The sequence below is a fragment of the Symphalangus syndactylus genome, chromosome 3 (assembly GCF_028878055.3).
Source record: "Symphalangus syndactylus isolate Jambi chromosome 3, NHGRI_mSymSyn1-v2.1_pri, whole genome shotgun sequence".
Taxonomy (NCBI): Eukaryota; Metazoa; Chordata; class Mammalia; order Primates; family Hylobatidae; genus Symphalangus; species Symphalangus syndactylus.
The window spans coordinates 120,220,239-120,243,669 of record NC_072425.2 but is presented as its reverse complement, the minus strand read 5'-3'; the positions used below and the strand labels follow the sequence as shown (position 1 = coordinate 120,243,669).

General features: G+C 34.7%; 1 protein-coding gene across 3 annotated transcripts in view; it reads right to left on the bottom strand.

Annotated features, from left to right (window-relative positions):
• DYNC2H1 (dynein cytoplasmic 2 heavy chain 1) overlaps positions 1-23,431 on the bottom strand; it is a 380,304-nt gene that overhangs the window by 261,850 nt on the left and 95,023 nt on the right. For all 3 annotated transcript variants that reach the window (XM_055272928.2, XM_055272929.2, XM_055272930.2), the window contains exons 48-55: positions 18,548-18,678; positions 17,143-17,391; positions 16,510-16,618; positions 12,568-12,681; positions 11,393-11,535; positions 6,422-6,506; positions 4,441-4,595; positions 557-694 (exon numbers count right to left, since the gene is read on the bottom strand). In XM_055272928.2, the coding sequence (XP_055128903.1) occupies positions 557-694; positions 4,441-4,595; positions 6,422-6,506; positions 11,393-11,535; positions 12,568-12,681; positions 16,510-16,618; positions 17,143-17,391; positions 18,548-18,678 (1,124 nt within the window). The remainder of the gene's footprint in view (positions 1-556; positions 695-4,440; positions 4,596-6,421; positions 6,507-11,392; positions 11,536-12,567; positions 12,682-16,509; positions 16,619-17,142; positions 17,392-18,547; positions 18,679-23,431) is intronic.

Below are 23,431 nucleotides of genomic sequence, written 5' to 3'. Positions count from 1 at the left end.
GTATGATTCCTTTGTAAGAAATTAAAGAAACAGCCAAACTATGATAGAAATCAAATTAGCGAGTACCTGACCTGGTAAGTAATACATCAGAAAATGTAAATATGATTTTTATACTGTAAAACTTTAACATATTTTTTTTCTCAAGGTATTTTGGATAACGCTCAAGATTTCTCAACAATCTTGAGAAAATTAAAAGCAAGGAAAACTCTCAAAGCCTGAAGGAGAGAATTCTAAGAAAAATAAAAGGAAATACCAACTTAAATGGCAGAGTAAAAGAAATAAAATCAGTTACAGACAGATCCATGCCAATTTAAAATATAAAAAGAGTTTACATAAGTTGCACATGGTCAACTGAATGCACTGAGTTATCAGCCTAAACAATATAGGAAAATACCATGCCCTTCCACAAAAGCTTAAGGACATAATATCAGTCTGACTCACTATGAATAAGCAATATTTTTAAAATCCAACTAAGTGAAAATGTTATTTTTCACTGACTATCAGGCATAAATGCTCTCCCTATTGTTTTCATTTTTGTGATCACTCTAAACATTACCTGCATTGACACTGTGATCATTTGAAGGGCAGCGTCTGCTTCATCTTGCTTCGTTTTAAGTAACACACTTTGTTCTCCAGCTTTTCTGTTCAGTTCATTCACAAGAGCTTTAGCTTCATTTAGTTTAGATACACCAGCCTACATCAATAAAATATTGATTGGCAATATTTTAAAAAAGGAATTTTACATACACACAGTAAATAAAGCCCTATAGAAAAGAATCAAGCAAACATGTTAAGTGTATATATACAAAACAGTAGCAAGTAGACAGGTTTTTTATTGCTAATTATAACAATTTATTTCACATGATACTCATTAAGATGTAGTTAAAGATCCCACAGAGGTTTTAAGGAAAAACAAATTTTAAAGCATCACAGAGAATGGTTCCACATATGCAAATCAGCTAACATAATATATCACATCAACAGAACAAAGGACAAAAACCAGATAATCAACAAAATAGACACAGAAAACACATCAGATAAAATTCAATATACCTTCAAGGCAAGAACTCTCAAAAAATTAGGCATTGGAGGAACATACCTCAACATAATAAAGGCCAAAAATGACAAACCCTCTGCCCACATCACACTGAATGGGGAATAGCTGGAAGCCTTTTCGAAGAACTGAACAAGCCAAGGATGCCCACTTTCACCACTCCTATTCAACACAGTACCAGAAGTCCAAGCCACATCAATCAGGCAAGAGAAAGAAATAAAAGACATCCAAAATGGAAAAAAGGAAGTCAAATTGTCCCTCTTTGTAGCTGGGCATGATTTTATATCTAGAAAAACCTAAAGACTCCACCAAAAAACTCTTAGAAGTAATAAGCAAATTCGGTAAAGCTGCAGGATACAAAATCAACACAGAAAAATCAGCAATGTTTCTATACATCAATAATGAACTCACCGAAAAAGAAATTAAGAAGGCAGTCCTATTTACAGCAGCCACAAAAAATAAATAACACGTAGGAATAAAGTGAACCAAGGAGAGGAAAGACCTCTACAAGGCAAACTACAGCACACCAATGAAAGAAATTGAAAAAGATAGAAAAAAAAAAAACGCAAAGACATCTCATGCTCATGGATCAAAAGTATTAGCATTGTTGTGGCTGGGTGCAGTGGCTGACACCTGTAATCCCAGCACTTTGGGAGGCTGAGGTGGGTGGATCACTTGAGGTCAGGAGTTCCAGACCAGCCTGGCCAACATAATGAAACCCCGACTCTACTGAAAATAAAAAATTAGCCAGGCATGGTGGCACCTGCCTGTATCCCAGCTACTCGGGAGGCTGAGGCACAAGAATCACTTGAACCCAGGAGTCGGAGGCTACAGTGAGCCAAGATCGCACTATTACACTCCAGCCTGGGCAACAGCGCAAGACTCCTACTCAAAAAAAAAAAAAAAAAAAAAGAAGTATTAGTATCAAAGCAATCTACAGATTCAATGTAATATCTATGAAAATACTAATTACATTCTTCACAGAAATTTTTTTAAAAATCCAAAAATTTGTTTGGAGCCACAAAAGAGCCTGAATAGCCAAAGCAATCCTGAGCAAAAAGAACAAAGGTAGAGGCATCACACTACCTGACTCCAAAATATACTACAAAGCTACAGTAACCAAAACGGCATGGTATTGGTACAAAACAGACACACAGACCAAGGGAACAGAATAAAGAACCCAGAAATAAATTCATGTATTTACAGTCCACTGATTTTCAGCAAAGGATATATTGGGAAAAGGACACCCTCTTCACTAAATGGTGGTGGGAAAATTGGATATCCACACGCAAAAGAATGAAACTAGACCTCCCTCTGTCATCACATACAAAAAATCAACTCAAAATGGATTAAAGACTTAAACAAAAGACCTGGAACTATAAAACTTCTAGAATAAAACACTGAGGAAATGCTCCAGGACATTGGTTTAGGCAAATATTTTATGGTTAAGACCTCAAAAGCATAGGCAACAAAAATGAAAGTAGAAAAATGAGACTACATTAAAGTAAAAAGCTTCTTCACAGCAAAGGAAACAGTTAACAGAGTGAAGAAACAACCTGTTAAATGGGAGAAAATATTTGCAAACTGTTCATCTGACAAGAGGCTTAATATGTAGATTATACAAGAAATTCAAACAACTGAACAACAATAACAACAAAGAATTCCATTAAAAAGTAGGCAAAGGATCTGAATAGATTTTTTTAAAAAAAGACACACAAATGGCCAACAGTATATGAAAAAATGTTCAACATCACTAATCACCCTTTGATCATTACACATTCTTGTATGAATCAAAATATCACACGTACCCCATAAATATCAATAAAATTATCATTATCTATAACATTTTAAAATAAATCCATAAGACTTGAAAAAAAGCATCATAGAAAAGCTAAACAGATAAATACATATTTGATAGTTTAAACATTGAACTTAACAAAAAACACTTTTTACCATTACATTAGATGAGAGAGAAAATATCAAGCAAGGGATAACTCACTAAACCTTTTCTAATTTCAGTCTCACTGATTGGGAAAAAGGACTCAAGAGTCACTCTTTTTTATAGTAGACATGACTTGGTTTTGTCTGTCTAATATTCACTTTTCTTGTAAGAGACTTTCTCACATATGGTTCTGGTGGGCTGTCATTCACTTGCCTTACGTGCATTTTGAGTAGGCATTTCACCCTGGCCTGGCCATTGTGGTACCCCATCCTACTGTCCAAACAATAGAATAATGAACTCTGGGATGTACAGGAAAAGAATTCTTTACCTTCTATCATGTTTTTGTCACCTAACAAATCAGAAGATTTGGGGAAAGAGTAATGGCAAAAAAAGGAATGTAATATCTATTGGGCACCCAACATAAAGTACAGGTATTAAGCTAGGTTTTTTCCATATGAATTTTATCTAATACACTCACATACAACTACCATTGACCCAATTAAGCTGCAAAACAGTAAGTTAAACTAATTTATCCAAAGTACCATAGAGAACTAAATCAGGAAATTAACCCTCCCCAAAGCCCGTATAGTTAGTACCTTAATATAAATGAAAGTGAATCATTAGAAATGATAAAGATAATTATGTCAATTAAGATGGAGCCTGCTTTATTACCCTAACAAAGGGAAACTAAAACTTTAGAGAGGAAATGTTCTCTAACAACTTCAGAGGCTGACATTCTAATGTCACATTTAAGTTAAAGCTCTATAATTAAAGAAATACGGAAAGAAAACTGTTCAGAATGTACTAAGTGAGGTGACATGGATGAAAACATTACTTTATAAAATATAATTTTAATTTTAAACGTTATTATAAAATATAATCTTGGATATTATGTTTCAGTTAATAACAGGGTTTTCTTTTTTCTTTATCATTATTTTATTTTATTTTGCCATTAGTTATTGGGGTACAGGTGGTATTTGGTTACATAAGCTCTTTAGTGGTGAATTGTGAGATACTGGTGCACCCATCACCAGAGCAGTATACACTGCACCATATTTGTTGCCTTTTATCCCTCCCCACCCCACTCTTCCCCCCAAGTCCCCAAAGTCCACTGTATCATCTTATGCCGAATAACAGAGTTTTCTTAATTTCTAAAAATGTTTTCATGGGAAAGAGACCCTTAAATAGAGTACCATAAGCTATCAAAAATCCATAAATGCAAACCAGCGAAGAAAAGAAATAACCACTGAATTAAAAAAAAATACAAATCATTACTAAAACCTACAGGGCAATATAGGTTGGAAAGTGAGACTGTTTTCCAAGGCTTTTAATACAGTACATTTATTAATACCAGATATATGCCACCTGCAACATAGCATTGTGATTTACAAAACTCTTGTTTCCTATATATAGATAAAATAATTCAAGATTATCAATACTGTACCTGCAAATGACTTTGTCTTTTTAATAATTCCTTTTTCTTGCTGCTACTAATGGCAGAATACACATGTAAAAAGGTCATATATCGGCTTGGTGTAGCACCATATGCTTTACAAGATTCATGGATTAATAAAAATGATTTTAGAAAATCAGGATCAACTAGAAAAAAATAGAAAATAAAAATAACTTATTATATGTATGATTCATTAAAAATAAGAGAAAATATCCTAATGATAGTTATTTTATACAAAATACTTCCATGCTATATAATTATAAATATGAGATAGCATCTTTGCTTAAAGATGCACAGGCATTCCTAGACAACTATTCACAGCTCCTATCTTCCTTAGGAATTTTGAATTCTCTAGTTTTAGTAGCATTGATATACTGTTATATACTTCCCCTGAACATCTTTATTGTTGCAAGAAAAATAAATCTACATGTTGTCATAACATATAAATTAATTGGGACTATATAACACATGTACAGTAATCTAAAAGTGAGCTAAATACAATCTGCTGAACAGAAAAGCAATACACAAAATACCTATCCACTCCCATTTGATAAAGGGAGAAACAAGACTTCAAAAGCCAAAAAGTTAAGAATAAGTTCACACTAGATGCAATATATCCATGACCAAACACATTATATTCCTCTCACCAACACAATTTGCATCTGTATTCCCTGCCCCAGTGAATGAAATCAATTTGGAATGAATATTCCAAGACAGATCCCAAAAAAACATCCTTGACTCTTTCTTCTTCTTGTGTGCCACAGCCATTACATAATCATCAAGTCTCATTTAGATTACCTCCTAATATCCACCAAGTCCATTCCTTCTTCCATTCTTATTACCTCTTCTTTGGTTTAGGCCTTCATCTTGTCTCTCTTAGATTACTACAACAAATTTCTAAAGTGATGTAATTGCTTTTGGTTTCTCCTATTACCAATCTATTTTCCAATAACTGAAGAAAGGGATATATAAAGATATTTGTTTCTAAAACAAAACTCTGGTAAAATCTCCTTTTAAATTTCTCAATAATGCCCTATCACCTGCAAGTTAGAATCCAAACTCCTTAGCATAATGCAGAAAGCTCTTCATTACCTGACCATGCCAACCTTTTCCTCCCTCTTCATCTAGTACTTATTTATACATCTTATGTTTCAGCCCTTTAGGCTATTTATAGTTTCATAAAATGCCTGTTTCACTTTTCCAAACCTTTCCCATGTTACTCACTCTAACCAGAATGACTTTCTCAAGCTGCCTGTCTGGGCAATGTCTATTTCCTATAACATCCGCTAGTCTGAAGTTTTACTTTCCAATGTATTTCATATAAACTTCTACCATCACTTATCTTGCTATATCAGAGATTTATGTTTATATGTAACACAATTCTCACTATCACTGGACTATGAGCTACTAAGTGATCTCTAATATCCAGCCCAGTACAGTATAAAACAAGTTCAATAAATATTTGATTATTAGATGGTTAAATAAGTTAATAAGCTATGGTATAAAAATAGAGACCACAATCAAAATTAATTTGAAGAGAAAATAATGAGAATACTATAGCTAAGAAAAGATTAAGCCCATATTCAAAGAATGTCATAAAACTTTTTCATATATAAATTATAGAGTTCTGTGCCATATCTAAGTGATAAGCTAATATGAAAAGTTTAGGGTGCTTGCCAAAGACTCTAAACAATTTAAGTAGGTCCTTCAAATCACTCAGGTCAGAAAAATAACTTTTAAACTTCTTGAACTCTCACAGTAGATATTCTGTTGGGTTCTGTGTTAAATGACATAACCATTAATTTAAAAATAAAAAGGGCTTCAAAATTTTGTTTCAGAAGAAATCTAATTTTGTTACATTTAGCATTATTCAAATTTATAATCATGAATCTTTAATGGATCTGTAGCATTAAAAAATGGCAATTATTTCATAAATAAAAACCAGATCAAACTGAGTTCATCCGAATACTACCTGAATTTTTTTTCTTTTCTTCTTTTCGTTTCTTATCATTGTATTTTTCTCCACCACCTGTTTCACTGAATAACATTTCAGGTATCTAAAACATAAAAAGAAAATCACTATGAAAAAGTGTAAGTCCCATATCATAAGTTAAAAACCTTTAACACACAAAAAAGTCAGTATTGATTGTACTTTTCTTCTAGGATTCATTCCAGACTAAGAGACAAAAATAATACAGAAATCTTTAGAAGCAATGATTTCCTAGACAACGTTTTGACACATATCAACCATTAACTGATTGCAATGGCACACTGGGAAAAGCTCACTTGAAATGGTGAGACTATAGGAAATGAAGGAAATTACAATTTGGATTGAATTAGAAAATAATCACAATGCCATTTAAAAACATACAATAATAAAAATATTTTATTTGGCATAAAACTAGTAAAATGCCTTCATGGCATAGTGGGGTAGAAAGGATTCTTAGCTTTTTCAAATAAAAACTAAAAGTAAATAAAAATAATTTTATAATCAATAATTTCATAACTGATCATTCTAAAAAGTATATTCTCACTATGACTGGAATTTTGCCACTATTGTAAATAAGCAAATACAGTTTCATAAGCAGATATCATTATTAAAGATAACCTTACAAGAATGCTACTTTAGAATATACAAAAGAAAGTTTAATTTCCTGAAAAAAAATTAAAGTAACAATTTTGAAATTTTAAATTAAGCCAAATAGCTTCAATTTCTTTCACCTGATAGAGCTGAAATTACCAGCAAGAGGAAAACACAAGTGATCCTGGTAATGAGGTCAAAAAATCATTTTTTAAATTTCTCAGACTGAAAAAAAAATGTAAGCCAAAAGATGTCTTCATTAATGCAGAGTTCGAATGTACCATAATTCTTGTGACAGACAGTATGCCTTCACTGATTTCTGACAAAACACTTAAACCTATGTGAGAATATTTTAAACTTATATTTTTAAATCAACGTTAATTTAATTTGTTTCTTTGGGAACTCGTTTTCTTTAAAACGGTCTATCCTCAAACAATATCCTAAATTAGCAAAGTCTGCTGGCCTGATTTACCCCTGTTCCTTCCCTTGAAGTAAAAATGGTACTTTTTAAAGAGTTGAATGGACATAGTAAGTCTATCAATTTGCTTTATTTTTATCTATTACATATTCTCATATATTTCATATATTAACATATTCATAATATAATATATAACATATATTAACATTTTCATACATTAACATATCTAAAACTGATGGATCCTATCAACCCCTTCACACTAACTTCCAATTGCTTCTAGTTGCTTATTAAATAAAATTCAAAGTCATGGCACTTAAACACTTCCCCTCCTTATCTGTCCCCAATCTAGCTTTTAATGATATTTGCCACTACAATGTTCCAAATACCCTGTGCAGCAGCCACATGAACTCTCTATTTCCCAAGCACACCATGCAATATCATGTCCTTGAACCACTGGGCCTGCAAGTGAGGTAGTGCCCTCTTGTACTTCATCACTACTTCAAAATCATCCTCACTAAGCTCCCTAAATATCAGGCTAGAGTAACCACTAACCCTCCATGGTGCAGACATCTACCAGTCCAATCATTTCTTCATCCCACAAATAATTTTAGCTCTTGGCTCACTGTCACTCCTTCCAACACAATCCTTGTCTTACCTTCTTAATTATTCTCAATTTCAATGTCCATTATAGATAATCCCTCTAATACCCTCACCTCTCAATTCCTTGGACACCTCTTCTCCTCTTAGCCACCACCCTTTTGTCAGCCACTCACCTACACAGTCAAATCATGAGATTTTGTAATTATCACTAAGTGAAATCCTTCCATAATCTCACTTTCAAACATCCCATTCTTCTATCACTACACTCCTGTCTTCCCAGTTTACTCCCTTCCAACATCAAAATCCTGAAACTCCACGGAAACCTACTCTCTACCAATTTGACCACCTCTTCACTGTCATACACCATCTTCCTATCCTAATTTACCACCTTACCAACTTAAATTCCATGGTAAATCAAAATAATTATATTCTAATAAATATTCTCAACTCTCTTGCCTTCAATTGTTTTGTCATACTCAAGCACCAAAGTCCCAGTTCTGGTCAAATCTAAGTCACCACCTACTCAAGTTCTGCACCCATCAGAGCACCTATGGCTTGAGAAAAAAACACACAACTATGTTGTTTGGCCTCTATTGAACTCCATGATCACTAACCTCAAGTGAATCCTATCATACTCCATTCTCCTAATCCTTTCCCTCTTTCACTCTCCCAAACTACTGTTTTCCATGTCTTCTTGTGTCTCTTTAAGCCTCCAAAGCCTCCTCCCTCATTCTTTCCCTCAGGGGATAATCTTCCTATTTCGCTAAGAAAACAGAAACAATTAGAAGAGAGCATCCCAAACTTCCCAGTACCATACCTGCCCACCTACCTGGATCTATCCCCCTCTATTCTGCTTTCTTTCCTGTTATCACAAATGATTCCTCCATTCTCATAGGAAATGCCGATCCTTAATTCTTCCATTTGTACACTAGATCCATTTGCTGTGCACGTACTCAGTGATATTATTCTAGCAATTTTTCCCTGTTTTGCATCACATATTTTTTGCTTCCCTATTAAATCATTCTCAACAGCATATGAATATACTATAGTGTGTCCCATCTTTTTTAAAAAAAAAAAAAAAAAAAAAAAAAAAAAACAGGCCCAGGCACGGTAGCTCACGCCTATAATCCTAGCACTTTGGGAGGCCGAGGCAGGAGTTTGAGAACAGCCTAGCCAACATGGTGAAACCTGTCTCTACTAAAAATACAAAAATTAGCCAGGTATGGTGGCAGGCACCTGTAATCTCAGCTACTCAAGAGGCTGAGGCAGAAGAATCGCATGAAGCCAGGAGGCAGAAGTTGCAGTGAGCCGAGATTGCACAACCACACTCCAGCCTGGGCGACAGAGCAAGACTCTGTCTTGGAAAAAAAATAAAAATAAAATAAAATATTTTTACCCCTCCTTCCTCCAGTTACTGACCCATTTCTCTCATCCTTTAAACAAAATTCCTTAAAAGAGTGTACCCACATTCATTGTCTCCAGTCTTCTCATTCTTTCTGAAACATACTCCAATGTGGCTTTTTCCATTACTAACTGCAACTGCTCTATCAAAGTCACCAACGATTTCCACGTTGCTAAATCCAGTGATCAATTCCTAGTCCTTATCTACTTTCATTGTTCATCATACTTTCTTCCTTTGACATGCTATCTTCTTTTGGTTTTTAAAATATAATGTTTGTCTGGTTTTCCTCTTATTTCCCTAGCAGCTTCTTCTCAGTGTCCGTTGGTTCTTCCTCTTCATCTCCCCAGTTTCTTAATGTTGAAGTGCCCTAGGGTTCAGTCTTGGATCGCTGCTCTCTTTTGTTTATTCTTACTCTCTTGGTGATATCATTCATTCTTATAGCTTTAAATACCACCTGCACTCTGATAATTCCTCAAATTTTTTTCTGTATGCCTGACCCCTGGAGCTCCAGGCTTATATTTCCAAATGCCTTCGCAAACTTATAAGTTCAATGTCTGGTATCTCATATTTAACACATCTAAAACTGAAGGCCTCATAGTCTCATCTTAATATGTTCTTCTCACAGTCTCCTCTGTCTCAAATGATGGTCATTTCATCCTTCTAGTTGCTCAAGCCAAAACACTCAGGAGTATCACTGACCCCTCACTTTCTGTTACACTTTATTACAATCTGTCAGCAAATCCTGTTGTTTCTACTGCAAAACATGTGCAGAATACAATCACTTCTCACCACCTTACCACTACATCCTTAGCCCAACCTATCCTTTTCTCTCTGGATTACTGCAATCATTTGTACCTGCTCCAACCATTGCCCTCTATAGTCTACTTTCAGCACAGAAACTACAGTAATCCCATTAAAAAATGAGTCAGAATATTTCTGTTTGAAAGCATCCAAAAGTAAGTTAGTTCTCAGGAAAAGCTGAACTCCTATACAGTGTAGTAGCTTACGAAGCCCCATGCTAACTGGTTTCCTCTTAGTTCTCTGACATCATCTTCGCCCCCTCTCCCCTCAATCACTCTGCTCCAGGTGAAGTGGCCTCTTACTGATCCTCAAAATCATCAGACGCTCTCTACCCAGGACCTTCACCTAGAAAGCTTTCCCCGCAGATATACCTGAGAAGAATGTAAACACCATGAGGGCAGGGATTTCTCTCTGGTTTTTTTTCCTCTGCTATGTCCTCAACATATATAGAACAGTGGTACTTACTAAGCACCCAATAATTATTTCTTAATGAATGCCTCTTATTCATGTCGCCTCCTCAAGCTAAATATCTTTCAGTAACTAAAATATTACCTCATCTGTAAACCATGTCTTTTATCTCAAATTACACTCCTTACTCTGAATCATGACAGGCATTAAACTATACTTCTCTTATGGAAAAATAAAGAAATTAGTGATTGAGAATATGAATATCATTTAAAGAAACAATGTTGAAAATTATTACTTATTCAAATGAGGTAAAATAAGAGGCTTCCAGTTAAGATAGTGTTATGAGTTCACACTTTAACTCATCCTCCTCCAAACACACAGCATAGTGATGATATTTTTTAAAGATTTAAAAATTCTTTAATTGTTAAATACCTGCTATGATTTTTTAAAAATCTAGGACAGCCTGTAATAGGCTAGTTAATTAAACCCATAAAATTTTAAAGTATAGTTGTCTCTGGGGTCCTTAATTAAGAACATGATCCCCAATCTAAAATTCTATATTCAACTAAATTATGATGCAAGAGTATGAGGAAAACAGACATTTCCAAACATAAGAGACGTTCGGTGCCATAATTAAGGTGATGTTATAACCAACACCAAAGAGAAGTTGTGAAAATCAATAACTTCAAAAATAAAATGTGCTTTTAAATTTTTTAATATTTGTTAAACTTACTTTCTTCATACTGCTATCGGACCAACCCTCCATCCACAACACCTGGCATTTCTTATGCAAAGCTGGATTACTCTCACAGTTTATCATGAAGTTTGAATTTGCAGAATCCATTATCAAGACAATATGCAAGTTTTGCTGAATTCCTAAGAAATAGATAAGAATAATAATAGAATCAGGCAATCTATACGTGGTCTGGGTTAAAAAAATCAAAATTTTCTCAAATGAAATAGTAGGAGCTGTTTCTTAAAATGAGCACAATATAAAACAATATTATGTTATGATTTTTATTTTAGTTAAAAGAACATTTAGAAATTTGTGTATGTGCATGTTAAGAAAAAAGACTCTGAAAAATGTCCACAAAAAATGTAAGTGTCATAATGTCTGGGTGATGTGATTATTGCCTCACTTTTTACTTATTTCAATTTTGGATTTCTACAGTGCATATAAAACTGTTTATGAATAAAAGGCTAGTTTTTTAAAACTATTAAGTCTGGCACAATCTAAATGGTTCAATATTTCTTTAAGACAGGAGGTACTAAAGTAGCACTAATTTCACCACATGAAACAGAGGCAAGGTAAATATTCCAAAGAACATTACCATACTTTCATCATTCCTGTTTGCTAAAATTTTGCTGATGTATTGATATGGTTTGGCTCTGTGTCCCTACTCAAATCTCATTTTGTAGCTCCCATAATCTCCACGAGTTGTGGGAGGAACCTGGTGGGAGATGATTGAATCATGGAGCGGGGCGGGTCTTTCCCATGCTATTCTCATGATAGTGAATGGCTCTCATGAGATCTCATGGTTTTAAAAACAGGAGTTTCTCTGCACAAGCCCTCTCTTTGCTTGCTGCCATCCATGTAAGATATGACTTGCTCCTCCTTGCCTTTCACCATGATTGTGACGCCTCCCCAGCCATGTGAAACTGAGTCCAATAAACCTCTTTCTTTTGTAAATTGCTCAGCGTCAGGTCTTTATTAGTAGTGTAAAAACAGACTAATACAAGTGTTTTTATTATAGGCTAGCCTATCCACTAGTTATGTGTTACTTTCTAAAAGCTCCAGAAAAAAGACTTAAGATACCTTTGCAATCTAATGAGAAAATAAGGCAAATTAAATGGTATATATTTCATACAAACCAGTTTGATTTGATTAATGAATTCTATGTCACTTACTATATGTGAAGTAATTGAAGACTGGTCCAAAAAAACCATCTTGTGAAGCTTGATCTTTAAGTGCTAACAGCAAGGGCTCTAATTCTTCAAGAGTATAGAGTCCAGGAACTTCACCTACAGAAAAATATTAGACTAATTGAAAACATTTTAATAAATAATGCTTTTTCAATTTTTGTATTTAAAAATCTGCTCTTATTCAATCTTTCTTTCCAAAAATACACAAACTTTATTACCTCTAAGTGACTCACAAATCTTTATCTATAGCCATCATTTGATAAAATTCAAACACCTAAGCAAACCACTCAAAATAGTCATACACTAGCCATCTCTCTACAGGTTCTTTTTCCATCTTCCTCCATAAGACCTTGTACTCTAGCCTCAATAAACTTGTTTTCCATAAATATAATAAAATATTCTCTCCTCTTGGAATGTATACCTACAGTCATCCTCTGCCCCCTATCATGATACCCAATAAATTCTTATCCTTCAACATGCTACTTCCCTAACTGCTATGCCCATGAGCCTTTCTTGACTGCCCATATGCTAATTAAAGACTCTTTCTCTTTCACATACTATTCAAATATATCAATTTTTAGCACTTATCACATCATTTAATAATGAATTACTTCCTTCTTATCTCCAATTAGACTCTAAATTCCTAAGGACAAATATTGGATAATGTTCAACATTTAACCCTAGAATACTCTTACCTAAGTATCTAGAACAAAAATATGTTTTACATAAATGAATGAATGAACAGATGAACTTGTACTAGAAATCAGAACTGGTCCGTGGCCTGCTACTATGCAGGCCAAATCATGATGATGAATAGAACGATGAAAGGCAAATCAAAGTTGATTAAGACTACAACTTTAGTCTTAAAGACAGACTCAAAGATAAAGGGCCTGGAGCACATCTTGTTCACTTCTACGAATTATAATAGTATTTAAAACTTGGCCCTGCATATAAGAGGCATTTAATAAATATTTGTTTAGCCAATATGTTTACAATTCACAAGAAACTATAACATTAAGTGAAAAGTCCTTTGCTACACATCCAAAATAATGCATTCATATAGGGCCCATCAAAGTCTGATCCCTACTTTTCTTTAGGTTCAACTAAGAGGCATTAGACCACCCCCACCCCACAAGTTTGTACATAATTGAACACATGCACACATAAATCTGCAGTTGTTTTTCTTTAAATTTTAGACATACCAAGATATTTTTGATTCCTTAAATTTGGCAAAAAATGCCAGCTCTACCTATATATTATACACATTAGGGAATAAGAATTTGAAATAGAAAAAAGAAACCAAGCCTACTGAATACTTCCTCTGAAAATAAAATGCCAAAATTTGACTTGTCATTTTTACAATTATATCTTGATAATAAAGACCAATTTGTCTTAAAATAATGATTATTGGGTTAGTGCTTATCTGAATGTTTGCTTTAAAAAAAAAAAAAAATCTGTGTTTCTGGTCTCTTGTCAGCCAAAATGAACAATGTCTCCATCTAGTGACAACCAAAGCAATACGCAGGAATGTATTCCTTAAATATCAAAAGATGGAACGCTTTAAGTCCACTCAAGTACTACTACTTTCACTAAGCCATTATCCCTCAACTCTTTAACAGAAATGGATCTACCACTTGTCTAATTAGAGCATCCTGGTCTGTATTTCTCATCTGGGCACTAATGTTTAAATATTACATATTATAAATTAAATGTTTTATTTAACCAAAGCCATTAAATTCTGAAGAAAATTTCTCCTCAGAGCACTAGCATGATACAAAGCAAGTATTTATTACAAACTGAGTTGAAAATGAGTTCATATAACTTTGTCCTTTGATCCCCACAGTGATATCATCCATACAATTGAAACTAGTTTTTAAGGTTTATTTTGTACTTAAATAACAAAACACTCTTGATCCAAGTTTAAAACTAAGCTACTTCTTCCCAATCACTAACAGTGATTACTCATAGAAAGATTCTAACAAACTTCATAAATTCTTCAAAAAAAAAGGAAGAAATATAGGAATTCGCAAGCATCCTCCCCAGGAAAACACCAAAAAGGTCAGGTACCACAGACAACAGGAGAGTACCACAATTTGCTGGGTACAGAGCCACAGCAGAAGAGTAGCAACAGTTCTTAGTCTGGGTTGCAGAGACTCAATTAGGGAGTCACAATAGCCAAATGATACTCCCACCATACCCCAGAGATTTTAATTTAATGGATTTAGGGTAGTAGCAAAGAATTCGTTTTTAGTCGTTGTTGTTGTTGTTGTTGTTTTTAATTATCCTAGTGATTCTAACGTGCAATTAGGGGTGAGAAATGCCGAGGAATATAAATGGACAATGCTTCACGTTATATCTCAGAGGAAAAACAAGACTCAAACCTATCTCAGAGGCAAAATGCGAGTAATGATTTTCGAACCATAGAAATCTTGAAAACATAAAACAATAAATATCTCTACAATCCATAGAATTCCAGATACATAGGAAGCCCACTTAGCCATAAATTTCTAGAGAGTATTTGTATTAAGATAGTCCTCTTTCAAGTGGTATTTTTCTATTATACAGATGCATACTTAAAGTATGTATAAGTTCCTTTTTTCCTTAAAAATAATTTTAATTTCTTCTTTTAAAAAACAAGATTACTGGCCAGACGCGGTGGCTCACATCTGTAATCCCAGCACTTTGGGAGGCCAAGGTGGGAGGATCACCTGAAGTCAGGAGTTCGAGACCATCCTGGCCAACATGGTGAAACCCTGTTTCTACTAAAATTACAAAAATTAGCCAGGCATGGTGGCGCATGCCTGTAATTCCAGCTACTCAGGAGGCTGAGGCAGGAGAATCACTTGAACCTGGGAGGGGGAGGTTGCAGTGAGCCAAGATCGTGTCACTGCACTCCAGCCTGGCAACAGAGCAAGACTCTGCCTCAAAATAAATAAATAAACAAACAAACAAACAAGATTACTTACTACTTGATTCGTAATATCCAACTGAAGAAGGAGAATGTGCATTTTTCCAGGTTAATGAATGCAACTATATTCCAGACACATGAAATGTGGGCAATAATCTGTAGAATTATGTGGAATTTCATATATCTGGAGTATATGTATATTCATATATCCATACTAAGGCCATACTATTATATAGTTATACAACCATGCCACTACTGATAGGAAGGTTCTATCAAATGTTTGTGATTATAAATTATACTACCTATTTTCTTACATACTACTTCTTTTATTTCTGTGGGTTAAATTCCAACAGACAATAGAATGGTACATCAAAGAGTATGGCACAGCTTTTAATAAGTCCTAGATGATAATTTTCCCAAGGGTTATAACAGAAACCAGCAAAAGTATATGTAAAAGTCATTTTTTCTGAATATTCACCAATACTCAATATTAACAATTTTTATATGTCTTAAATTATTGGTTTTATAAAAATGGAGTCTCTCAATTCTCCTGCCATGAACATGTTTAACACCATGTCTCCTAAGTAAGAACTATGCCAAAAGTTCTCCAAAACAAAGTAAATTCTGCACAAGATAATTTTACTTGGATAATTTTTTTTTTTTTTTTTTTTTTTTTTGAGACAGAGTCTCACTGTCACCCAGGTTGGAGTGCAGTGGCGTGATCTCGGCTCACTGCAGGCTCCGCCCCCTGTGGGGTTCACGCCATTCTCCTGCCTCAGCCTCCTGAGTAGCTGGGACTACAGGCGCCCACCACCTCGCCCAGCTAATTTTTTGTATTTTTAGTAGAGGCGGGGTTTCACTGTGTTAGCCAGGATGGTCTCCATCTCCTGACCTCGTGATCCGCCCGCCTCGGCCTCCCAAAGTGCTGGGATTACAGGTGTGAGCCACCGCGCCTGGCCTACTTGGATAATTTTTATGTCATTATTTTTATTTTCTTTGAAAAGAAACTGTTCACTTGCCTGAAGACAAAAGGCTATTGATCATCTCCAAAAATGTAGGATGTACAAACTGGTAATCCTCAAGAAGTAAAACTACCTGTTGTGCTTCAATTCCTGCAAGTTGCAGCACCTGCAAAATAAGAAAATATTTTTTAGTGCCCTTTAAGTATTTTTGGTACAGTTAAAAATTAACATTTTGTATTTGTATGTAAAGTATGCCAGTATCGTATGTTTATTTATTCATTTATTTCCATTTTAATAATTAAAAATCAAACTTTAGCCATATAATTTGGAAAGTAAATCCAACCCCTAAGTAAATACTAATTATTTTACAGCTAGGCCATTAAAATTAAAACAAGTAGATCATTTTTATCTCTACCCATATATTTCCTATGTAAATTCCATCCTTCTGTTTATCATTCATGTCTGTCTAACATTCCATAACCTGGAGTATCTGGGTCCTAGAAATTCTAATGGTATTCTCTTTCCTGTCTATAGATAAAAATATAATTTTCTAATAATCATGGAAAAAATAATCTAAATTAAAATAAAGATTATATTGTATAACAGAGAACTAAAGGTCTTTAAAGATGTTTAGAATAATAACCAATGTAATTTAAAACCAAATAGAGCAAAAGAGAGTGGGCAACTCACATGTTTGAGATCATTTTTGAACTGCTTCAGTTCATATCCTCTGGAAATCTTTGGAGAAAACAGGACCGCTCCATGCATGTGACTGACTAAAGAAGTGATGGTCCGACGACCTACACCACTGCGTCCTGCTAACAGAAGTGAACCTCCAGGGAAACTCAGCACTCTATCTATCCTAGACATATACTCCAAGACTTCACGGAAAAGTAAAATGTCTAAATTCTGGTTATCTCGTCCATAATGAATAAGACCCTTTTAAAAAAATCAGAATATTTTACAGTTAATATAAGCCCTAATTACATAATAAAAATGTTACTTACCTAGGTTAAAATACTATATTTTTGATACATTCAAGAAAAAAGGTAAAGTGACTACATATCATCTCACACTCAATATTTTATATGTCCGATAATCCTGGATAAATAAATTGGCACTCTCTAATGAAAAACTCATGTCAAACAAGTTCAAGGGTCCATGAAAATCAGTTACTTTTGGTCACTGCTACACTAGTAAAAAGCAGCATGAGATAGCAGGTTAATTATAAAACTTTAAAATTGATCAAATTTTATTAGTTGTTATGAATCAGTGTGCATAGACCATGAAAAAAATCCCCAAACTCTAGAAACCTAGTGCCTAAAAACTCTTTGGTGAATGTTCTTTCGCATTGCTTGGGAATGAATCGAAAGCTAACACAGGTACCATGCTCTGCCAGGGACTACCTGATAGAGTGCAGGAAAGGAGAAAGGAAAATTAGACTTTATATACTTAACAATTTTCAATGCTTCAAAACTTTGCAACATCCATTCCAGGCGAATCAGTTTACCAGACCATGAAAAAACGTTTCCTAATATAAAATCCACACTAACATTCAATATAAATATTAAATTTTAAAGCAATCATTTGCAATACTGTTTCTTCTTCTTGATTATAACTAAACTTTAAAAGAGAAACTCTCTAGGATAGCACTACTCAAAGTTTCAGTGGACCAGCAGCATCAGCATCATCTGGGAGCCTGTTAGACATCTGGACTACCTGGGTCACCTAATGAATCTGACACTTAAGAGGATGAGACCCAGGAATCTGCATATTTTCTAATCTCTACCTGACTCTAACGCTCTCTAAAGTTTGACAACCACTGCTCCAGAGTAATTTCCTGATTAATATTAAATCTCATTAATATTTCCAACATACCTTTGCCCAAAATGTATCTTAGCAATTTTACACATATCTATGTAAGTACAGGTGCATCTCGTTACATCTGCCACAATGGACTAAATTCCAAAAGATAAGAACCAGCTTTGCCTATTCTACAATCTATCATATTCATGCCCTCTAAATCTTTACAATAAATATTTTTAAAAGACTATAATGACCAAATCCCAGTTCCAATTAGTGATTCATATTATACCTTTTTAATAACATCCTTGAGATCAGTAGAGTTTAGTTTTCCAAGTGGTTTTCCATGTGGAGGTAATGGTTGTCCTGGGGCTGCCCTTGCTCCTGAATTATGCCGAGCTCCCCATGTAACATAGAAACTATCTGTGGAAATAAATGATATTTTTGTTTTATATGCATTACTTGTAATGAGAGTTCAACAAATACATTGCTTACTAAACAATTTTTAAGTTAATAATCCAAATAAGATCATCTCCAGAAGGGCAAAGGCAAAATACTTTAAAGTGTACATTGTAAGGTCAATAAAATCAGGTGAAATTCAATGATTGAGACAGGCAAGGTGGCCCATGCCTATAATATCAGCACTTTTGGAGGCCAAGGCAGGAGGATTACTTCAGCCCAGGAGGTCAAGGCCAGCTTAGGCAACATAGCAAGACTCCATCTCTATAAAAAATTTAAAAATTAGCCAGGTGTGGTGGCACGCACCTGTGGTCCTAGCTACGTGGGAAGCTAAGGCAAGAGGATCACTTGAGCCCAGGAGTTTAAGGCTGCCATGAGCCATGATTGCACCACTGCACTCCAGCCTGGGCAAGAGAGTGAGATCTATCTCAAAAAAATAAATAAATAGAAAAGAAATACAAAGACCTTCAATTGCAATATCAAACTCTACCTGAAAAGTGACTGATGGCACCACTAGTCTATACTCTGCCCCCTTACTTCTTTCTCCTGAAATGAACTGGATTCCTTCTACCTTTCTCCTACTACTCCCCACTGTCTATTCTCAGTTTGTCCCATTTTCCTTCTTCTTCTTCAGAATCTACATAAAATTTGTAAGTTAAAAATAGTTCACTGTTGGACATTTGGGTTGGTTCCAAGTCTTTGCTATTGTGAATAGTGCCGCAATAAACATACGTGTGCATGTGTCTTTATAGAAGCATGATTTATAGTCCTTTGGGTATATACCCAGTAATGGGATGGCTGGGTCAAATGGTATTTCTAGTTCTAGATCCCGGGGGAGGGGGGAGGGACAGCATTAGGAGATATACCTAATGCTAAATGACGAGTTAACGGGTGCAGCACACCAACATGGCACATGGATACATATGTAACAAACCTGCACATTGTGCACATGTACCCTAAAACTTAAAGTATAATAATCATAACAATAATAAACAGCTAATATAATTGGAAAAAAAATAGTTCACATAAAATTAGCAAATAAAACAATCTCAAAACTCTCCTTGAGAAAGCACATGGATGTATTATACCAAAAAGAGCCCTAATGTTTAAAAAAAAAAACTGACCAAATTTTAATTAGAAAACAAAAATCCCCCAAACTTCCCTTAAATCTACCTATAGCAATGTTCCTGTTACCATACAAAGAAAGTCTATTCCCCATTCTATTGAACTTTTTCCTTCCCAACTCTTCTGGGAGACTGTTCCACCAAGCATCCTTGTCACATGCTCAGTTCTACACTCCCCTAAAATAACAACCCTACCTTCCCTAGACCCAAGCTACCTCATGTTCTCCCTACTTTCACCATCACATTTTTTACATTATTTTCTATCTGTACAGGCTACTATACTAAAACTCTTATTTGGGAACAATAATACAGTCATAATCTCCAAATCTAAATCTTCTTTGCAATCATTATCCCAACATGACCTTTGTGCATCTCTTCTTTTGCACTTGCATTTATATAACCCTACTTATCCCACCAAAACTACCAGTCCCTTTCAGTTTTCTGCTTTGTCCCTTATATACTGATACTCCCTGGGGTCCAATTTCAGCCTTCTAGTCTTTTAATTCCAAAATTCTCCCCGAATCATTTAATCTTTTTTTGTCAGTTAAATTATCAACAATTTATATACCAAAAACTCACCTACTACTTATCTTTAGGCAAAACTCCTATGTTCTGGGCTAGTCCTGTATTTCCAATTGCTTAACAGACATATAATTCATGCATTCATTGGCTCAATACTTACCTATTGAGCACCTGTGTTTAAACAAGGTACTTTCTGCCTGAGATAAGTATTGAGTAAGACAAACATGATTCCTACCCTCATAAATGATCAACTCTATGTAGATTTCCAAAAGACATGAAGAAAGATTGCAAATATTCAAAGCACATGTACAAAACTGAACTATTATCCTCAAATCTCATCATTTCTCACTTGGACTATTGCAGTAGGCTCTTACCTTGTATCCCTGCTATAAGTTTCTGCCTCCTCAAGTACATCCTCACTACTAACTAGCATAACACATACAAAAACAAAACCTGATTGTGCCACACCACTGCAATACCACATATAGCTTTCCACTTCCTAAAACAAAACAAAACAAAACACCAAACTCCTAGTGATGGCCCTCTACAATCCGGCTTCACTGATTGCTTGAATGTTCTCTCTCTCTCTACACTATATACTCTAGTTTTCTCAAGCCTCTGTTTCTTTGCACATTGTTTTTCCCTTGTCTGGAATATCCTTCGCTTACTATATTCATCCTTTAAAACACAGTTTGAGCACTTACAATTGTTTTAACAAATTTAAAACTTAGGTATAAGTTAGGTATAAATCTAACTTAACATGTATAATACTTGAATGCTAAAAACTACACAACACTAATGAAAGAAAGCAAAGATCTAAATAAATAGAGGGATTAGATAAATGAAGAAAATGGGAAGACTCAACAGAGAAAAGATGTCAATTCTCCCCAAACCAATATACTGATTTAAGCGATTCCTATGAGAATCTCAGCAACATTATTTATGGATTCAGAAAAGATTATTCTAAAATCTATATGAAAAGACCAAGAAACAGAAATAGCTAAAACAATTTTGAGAAAGAAGTCTAAAGTAGGAAGAATCAGTCTAAACCAATTTCACAACTTATATAGTAGCTAATCAAGACAGTGTGGTACTGGCGGAAGGACAGATACATACATCAATGGAGAACCCAGAAATAGACCCATGTTACCAATTTTTGACAAAGCTGCAAAAGCAATTCAGGCAGAAAGATAGCCTTTTCAACAAACGATGCTGGAGTAAATAAACATTCATAGGCAGAAAAATAAACCTTGACCTAAGTCTCATTCACTATACAGAAATTGACTCACAATGGACCGCTGACTCAAATGTAAAACATAAAACTATAAACTTTTAAGGAAAACTTAGGAGAAAATCTTCAAGATCTACAACTAGACAGACTCCTTAAACTTGACATCAACAGATCCTTACAATGAAAAATGATAGGTTAGGCTTTACAAAATTATATAAAAACTTTTTATCTGTGAAAGACCCTGTTAAGGGGATGAAGAGACAAGCCTACTGAGAGGGAGAATATATTTGCAAACCATATATCCAGCAATATATACACATATTCTCAAAACTCAACAGTAACAAACCAACTGCTGGCTGCAGTGGCCCACGCCTATAATCCAGCACTTTGCGAGGCCAAGGCAGGTGGATGATTTCAGGTCAGGAGTTCAAAACCAGCCTACCCAACACGATGAAACCGCGTCTCTACTAAAAATACAAAAATTAGCTGGGCGAGGTGGTGCACACCTGTAATCCCAGCTACTCGGGAGGCTGAGGCAGAAGAATCGCTTGAGCCCAGGAGGTAGAAGTTGCAGTGAGCAGAGATTGCACCACTGCACTCCAGCCTGGGAAACAGAGTGAGGCTCTGTCTCAAAAAAAAAAAAAAAATCTGATTAGAAAATGGATAAAAGAAATGAAGACAATCCACCAAAGAGGATATACAGACAGCAAATATTACACAAAAAGACATTCAAGTTCACTAGCCCTTAGCAAAATGCAAATTAAAGCCACAATGACATATCTATATACACTTACATGAATGGCTAAAATACAAAATAGTAACAACACCAAATGCTGCCAATGATGAGGAACAATACCCCTATAAAAAACAGCCTGTTAGTTGCTTAAAAAAGTAAGCATGCAAGTACCACATAATCCTGCAATTGCACTCCTGAGCATTTATTACAGAAAACAAAAATGTATGTTCACACAAAAACCTATACAAGAATATTCATAGCAGCTTCATTCCTAATAGCCAAAAACTGAAAACAAACCCAGATGTCTTTCAGTAGATAAAGGGTTAAAGAAAGAGTGGTATATTCATATGATGGAATAAAAAGCAATAAAAAGAAATTAACTATCAAGACAAAACAATCAGCATGTATCTCCAGAGAAACAGGTTGAGTCAAGATAACTTTCTTGAAATGACAAAATTAAAGAAACAACAGATTAGTGGTTTCCAGGAGATGGGAGAGAAGTGAGTATGGCTACAAAAGGTTAACATTATAGATCCTGTGGTGCTATAACTGTTCTGTATCTAAACTGTATTAATGTCAATATCCTGGTTGTGATGATGTGCTATAATTTGGCCAGATATTACCATTGAGGGAAACCAGGTAAAAGATAGATGTGTTCTCTCTGTATTAATTTTTCATAACTGCATGTGAATCTGTAATTATCTCAAAAATAAAAAATTGAATTTAAAAAAGTTTTACTCCCACTGCTTCAATTGACCAGCCTTAAAAAAAAGGTTCCAAGTAACTTCCTCGAAGCAGAATATAGTCTCCACCTCTTCTACAACCCTACTATCCAGCATTTATCTCAAACATAGTCAGAAAAGTTACATTAATTATAAAACATTCCATACTCCATTGTAATTATCATTTTAACCATCTACTTCCACAAACATTTGTGGCATCTAACCACACTAGCAATAGTTATCATTGTAAGCAAAGATTTTTATATCTGTTTCTGTCATTAGATTACAATCTTCTTAAGGCCAAGAATGTATCTAATTTATTTTTATGTCTCCAAGATTAAATTTTTCTTAATAAGCTAATCTTTCAATATGTGAAAATCCT